This window comes from Drosophila eugracilis, unplaced genomic scaffold (assembly GCF_018153835.1).
Source record: "Drosophila eugracilis isolate 14026-0451.02 unplaced genomic scaffold, ASM1815383v1 contig_722, whole genome shotgun sequence".
NCBI classification, from domain to species: domain Eukaryota; kingdom Metazoa; phylum Arthropoda; class Insecta; order Diptera; family Drosophilidae; genus Drosophila; species Drosophila eugracilis.
In genome coordinates, this window is record NW_024573616.1 from 984,636 (window position 1) to 990,635 (window position 6,000).

The 6,000-nt window shown below is 40.2% G+C and overlaps 1 protein-coding gene across 1 annotated transcript; it reads right to left on the reverse strand.

Moving 5' to 3' along the window:
* Nucleotides 1-3,369: 3,369 nt before the first annotated feature.
* Nucleotides 3,370-5,409, reverse strand: LOC108115067 (beta-ureidopropionase). The gene is made up of 4 exons (XM_017226316.2): nt 5,230-5,409; nt 4,372-4,634; nt 3,693-4,312; nt 3,370-3,621 (listed from the first exon to the last, which is right to left on the reverse strand). The coding sequence occupies exons 1-4, from the start codon at nt 5,331-5,333 to the stop codon at nt 3,448-3,450; spliced, it is 1,161 nt and encodes a 386-aa protein (XP_017081805.2). The 5' UTR covers nt 5,334-5,409; the 3' UTR covers nt 3,370-3,447.
* Between the last annotated feature and the right edge of the window lie 591 nt (nt 5,410-6,000).

Genomic DNA, 6,000 nt, shown 5'->3' on the forward strand with positions numbered 1-6,000 from the left:
TTTATTATCCCCAACGCCTATCTGCATTGTCCTGGCACAACAGGACACTCTCCGCCACCCCCTTGAAGCACCAACACCCCACTTCCATTGCCAGTTATCTGGGAGAATCCTTGTGGCAGAATTATAATCTTACAGGCTCTAACAAGTGCAAGTGCGGCTGGAATTTAATATAACGAACGCCTTTGTTGTTTTCCTCGCTGGTTTGTTGGTTTTAAGTTTTCGTGTATTTCATTACAAGGGAGTTTGGGATTGGGAAGCTGACTGGAATCGGGATTGGGAATAAGGATCCGGCTTGTGTGCTGGTTGCCACATTCAGCAGACGCTTAAATCCTTTACACAAGCTGTTTGCCGCGCATAACGAAATAAAATAAATAATCCCGTTTAATGGGAAGGCCCCGAGTATGAGCGGCACAGTCGGAGGCGCCACTACCTTCAGTTTGCTTACGACATTGCCATCGCCGTCACCAGTCGCATCCCCATGCCCATCTCCCATTTCCATGCCATTTCCATCCGAGCACCAACAATGCCGCTCGGCATCGCATTTCCTTTCCAATTTTCCTCGCCTGTGCCTGCCGCTGCTGCTTCTTTTACTGCTCCTGGTGATTCTGCTCCTTTTCAGCTCCTTTTCTGCTCCTTTTCCTTTTCATTTCTCGCCACTGTTGTGCACACGTACGCGGCTCAAGATTTCCCATTCATATCGTGTGCGGCGGCTGCTGGTGATTTAAACAGGGATGCAAACTAGTTCTGAGCTGAACTGCTCTTAAAAACTATATCAGCACCTATTAAGTCTCGAAAACTCTGTTAGTTTCCCAGGATATACAAAGTTTTACCTGGGTATTAAATACAGAATATTACTCCAGTAGAATAAATTCAAACTGGAAGTTAATATTGATAACAAATTTTGTTCCTTCACTGAGAAATTCCATTTCAATAACCAATAAAAAACTAAAATATTTAATCCTAAGTGGGTATTGATAAACCAATCACGTTCACCGCGATGGTTCAATTATTCCACTGAATCGCTGAACCACTGAACCACTGAACCGAACAAATCAACATATTCGATCTGCCTGCACCCCTGAACTTTAAGGGGAATATACATCTTCTCTACTCGGAGTCGACATCCTGTTCAATATGCATTTGGCTGGTGGTTAATGCCGCCTTGGGAGTAACTGATTGCCACAGTGGCACCATTATTATGCATTCAGATTGATGCACGTCCTCGGCATTTTTTCAGCCATCCAGCCGCAAAATGCATACAGACACACATCCTGCCGGTATCCTGATTGCGGTCCCAGTCTAGGGTCCTCTAATCCTGCAGGGCACATACATATAACGAACACACTTAACGAGCACTTAAGCGTCTTCGCTCGGAGCTGCTTAGCTCTAAATATTAAGTTTAATTAAATATGAGCTCATAATCGAGTTCGCCCATTTAGCCTGCTGACCAGCTGGCCTCACTTTCAGTTTATAGCCACTTTATCTGGTTAATTAAAAGGTTGGCTTTTAATTGAAATCGCTCTGATATCTGAGCTGTCACAATTGCCATCTGGCCCCCTAAGCGGATGGGTAGAGTTATGTGTGATTAGTGTAATTGCCGCAGGCTGGTTTGAAAATTATTATCCGATATGTAGAGGATTATCTAGAAGGTCCTTGAGAATGCCGATGGTTGGGCATTTATCTTGGGCTTAATCAATCAACTCGGGCACTGAATATAATATATTCGTCTGGTCGAAGATAACCTACGGCCATAAACGAGCAGCTCCCACATTTTATTGGCTATTCCCCGATGGCCCAGTAAGGGGCTCCTTTGGAAAGGTCTCTGTCACTTTGGGTTTTATTTGGCTTTCCCCGGAAAACATATTTATTAGCAACATGTCGAATGGGTAATGCAATCGAGGCCTTGAATCAGTTTTCGCCAAGACTGTGCGTGCGTGTGTGCGAAAGTGACTTTTCAATTTGAATAAACGAATGTTGCTGGGTAAATATTTGATTTATTTTCGGGTGACCTTTGTCAAATAGACACATACGAAATCCGACATTCCTGCCCACACTCCTCGTACAGCGTGGGATGAAATGGTAGAACTTCCTTACCTTAAATTTGTGTAACACATCTGTTTTTGTGGCCTTTCTTAAACTTATGGTAATTTATTATTATAAATTATAATTAATAATTAAAGTATAATTTTTAAACATTTTATTCTGATGTTAAATAAAAATTCTGAATATACTCCCAGAATATTTTCAATTGAGTGAAGTTATGATATGTCGATGGTATCCATATAGAAATCTCTTCTTGACTTGATATACAATGATGAAAGACGAATAAATCACTGAAAAGTTAGCAGTCTTCTATCTCGGTGATACTTTTATGACCTCTGCTATAGATAAATATTCGAAACTCGCACATTTGTCTCTTTGTATCTTTTTGACTTGGATGTCGCCCGAAATTCAATTTGCATATTTCCATCTCCGGCTCTAGCCTGGTGCACAAAAGTTTATAATTTCCATTTGTGTTGCCTTGCTCGACAAGCAATTTTCGCTTTATAACTCCATTGCCGCACAAGGTCAGGTCGAGAGCAGGAAAACCAATTCAGAATAATCTGGCCAATTACTGCCGACGCTCCACAAGGTCAGTCGAGTCATTTTGGCAACGCACAAACGATTATTACTGCATTAGGACTCGGCAAAGAAACGCACATGTGAGTCGCATGCAGATAAGCAAACGTAATAGAAACAGATTATATCCCATCCCATATCCACCGGGGACCCACAGTCGGAGCCCCTTATTCCACATCTCCATACCCGAATTCTCCCTCCTTTGGTCTCCATCCTCGGTTCCCATTCATCCGTAACATAATCGTAAAAGTCAAAGCTTAGCTCAATGCTAGATTGCAGCATTTTGTATGGAGGGAAATTTTTAAAGCGCTGCTTGGGGAATGAGGTATAATAGAGATGCTCTCCGGACTCAAGGATGTGACTCTTAACAAGGGGATTTGACTTGAAGTTCTGCCAGATTAAATGTGCATATAGCTGGGTTCTTTAAATTTAAGCCGAAAATAATGGGATCCAGAAAGCGAAATCGAAATGATTTTTTGCTCCTCAAAATTTAAATTGCTAATTTAACGTCAATCAAAATAATGTATATTATTACAAAAAATGTTAAACTAAAGTGATTTAATTCGTAAAACAAACGACTCAATAAGGTGACAACCGCTGACGATTAAATAAAATAAATATAAATTTGGCACGACATTGAGTTGCGTTAAAATAAATGAGTAAAAAATTTATTCAAAGTCCCATTAAATAGTACATTCAAATTACTTTTGAAAAGTGAAGGTATTTTATCATATGCGATGACTATAAATGTCAACAAAGATCTTATCTTTATTAATAGTTCAAGTTTAAATGCAATTTTTTCAACAAAATTCTTTAGTCCTTTCCTGATTATGTCTCCTTGATGATCTGCGGCTTGAAGTCCTGCTCCGAAGCTTTCTTGAAAGACTCAGCATAAAGAGGAATCCTTTGGGTCATCCGGAAACCCCAGAAGTCCTTTACTTGGCGGCACAAGTTCAGATCGAGCTCAACAACCAAGAGGCCATCCTTGTCCCGGGACAAGCTCTGAACGAAAAAATCACATTATTATTATAAAATCTTTTCTTATTTCAAGAGCAAGTTGATCCTTGACTTACCGGGGTTCTCGAACCATCTGGAGCAGCGACGTAAGAAGATCCATAGAACGGTCCAAACTCTTTGTGGGCCTTGTTACCATCCCCAGATGTGTACTCGTTGGGGAACTGCTCCGTTCCAACGCGGTTTATTGGGACTGTAAAGTAGCTATTGGCGATGGCAGCATTCCTAGCTTCAATGCTCCACAGGGGCTCCGATAGACGGCCGATCGTAGCTGAGGGATTGAAGACAATCTCCGCTCCATTAAGACCGAACATCATCCAGTTCTGAGGATGATGGCGACCATAGCAGATGTTTATGGCCAGCTTGCCGAATTCCGTCTCAAAGACCGGATGTCCGGTGTTGCCCTCCATGTAGTACGTAGATTCATTGAAGTCTCCCACCCGGGGAATGTGGTTCTTGCGATGCTTGCCCAAGTAACGACCAGTGTTCGAGATGACCACAGCCGTGTTCCAAATGGTCTCGCCGTGCTCAATGTCGCGCTCCAGGATCGAGTGAATAATAACCATGTTGTAGGCCTTGGCCAGCTCAGCTAGCATCTTGGTGGTAGGACCGTTCTCGGCTTCCTCGGCGAACTCGCACCAGGGGAACTTCTCTCGCGTGCAGAAGGCAAATGGCATGGCTGCAGAAAATTTAAATTTGGTAAACTTTCTTGCTTAAAAATAAGTTCTCTATATTTACTCCACGCTTCTTGTGTGCAAATAATGTTGCATCCAGCTTCAGCGGCAGCCTTGATCATGGCCTTAACCTTGTTCCAAATGGCTTCCCTTTGCTTTTCAATGGGATTTGTAGTCGGGAGTACGATTGAGTTCTGGATGGCACCAACTCTAACTATCCGCCGCTTGCGAGTCTGCTCTTCCCGAGCCGTGAAGCGATAGCCTTTGATTTCAAATTCATTCTCCTGAGCGATATCTGTTGCACTGGCCGGCAGCTCCAGTGATTGACTGAAAAAGAGGGTACATTAAATATATATTTTAGAAACAGGAGATTATTTGGCCAGATGTCTTAAACACAGAGGTAGGCCCTGGTTGACCTTATAGAATGTTTGTGATTATCATCACCATATGGCGATGTCGTCAAACTGGAGAGCTTATCACTCAAATAACGAAACCTTTTGAACTTAAAAGAAATAAGGAACAATATTTAAGAAATCGTATAATTAAGACAAATTATCTGGTCAAGCCTCTTTAAAAATATTAATAAAAGAGCAGTATACTCTGTAATTGCAAGTTTCATTTTGTTTCTACGTTTCACTTTCATCGCCAGATGTTTACCCAAATGAATATGTAAGTCGGAAAATAAAAGCTCGTCGAAATACTTTGTATTAGTTCTATATTTAAATGGATTTTAGTAAACATCTTTAAATAAATATACCGAAAATTTAGGGACATTGTTAAGAGCTGGAATTGCCCTGGCGTTAGCCGTAAGATTAAGATTAAAATATTTTTAGAATTATCTAAAAATCGTTTATGGCCACCCCACCTGATGCTCCTACTTTGTAACGCCTTCTTATCATAATTGCTTCTCAGCTGTACTCACTCTTCTTCCACACCGTACAGAATTCGCTTGACCTCTTTAAGTTCATCAGCAGGTAGATGCTTTTCCAAGCATTCATTCAAGTTTTTCAGTTCAAATGCCGACATTTTCCTCAATATTTAAGCAGCAAGAAATCTCGTCAATTATGTAGTTCAGAATTAATTAATAGAACAACCTTCTGCATCCAGCTCACAATATGGAATGATTCTGTCAATGATCGCGCTCTCTTCTTATCTCCCTATTCTCAATCTCACTATTTTTTTGTATGCCTCAGTGGTTTTTCTCTCTGTTGTACTCTCTTTTGTATAAAAATAGAGAAAAACATATAAGTAGACACACTCGTTGGCATTTAAATAGCATAATAATGAATTTATACTCAATGCCAATATTGTTAATGTTTTTGTATAAATTTTATCAGAACGGAAAATTGTGCACTTAAAAATAATTTTCAAACTATTTCGACTTATTGGATGCAATATTAGGGGAAAACTTATTTATAAGCGATAATGTATTCATAAAAACGAAAAGAAACCGGTATTGTTAACCGCACTGACCTAGCAATAATTAAAACCAGCTTACCAAGATTCAGTTTGTTTACTAAATTGCGGATGTAAGTCGATAGTTTCATTATAAACCAAATTGAAACTGGGAAAATGTTCTCCATATTACATAAAAAACTAACCCAGTAAGCAAGATAAAACTTTAACACTTTGTTAAAACATACAAAAACACCACCATGCCAGGCAGAATTTTATTAACTTTAAACTTTTCTGA

Coding starts and splice junctions, on each gene's coding strand:
- LOC108115067 (XM_017226316.2), bottom strand. CDS start 5,333: ATGTCGGCATTTGAACTGAAAAACTTGAATGAATGCTTGGAAAAGCAT. Junction 4,313..4,371: donor TTGCACACAAGAAGCGTGGA/GTAAATATAGAG, acceptor AATTTTCTGCAG/CCATGCCATTTGCCTTCTGC. Junction 3,622..3,692: donor CAGATGGTTCGAGAACCCCG/GTAAGTCAAGGA, acceptor TTTTTCGTTCAG/AGCTTGTCCCGGGACAAGGA.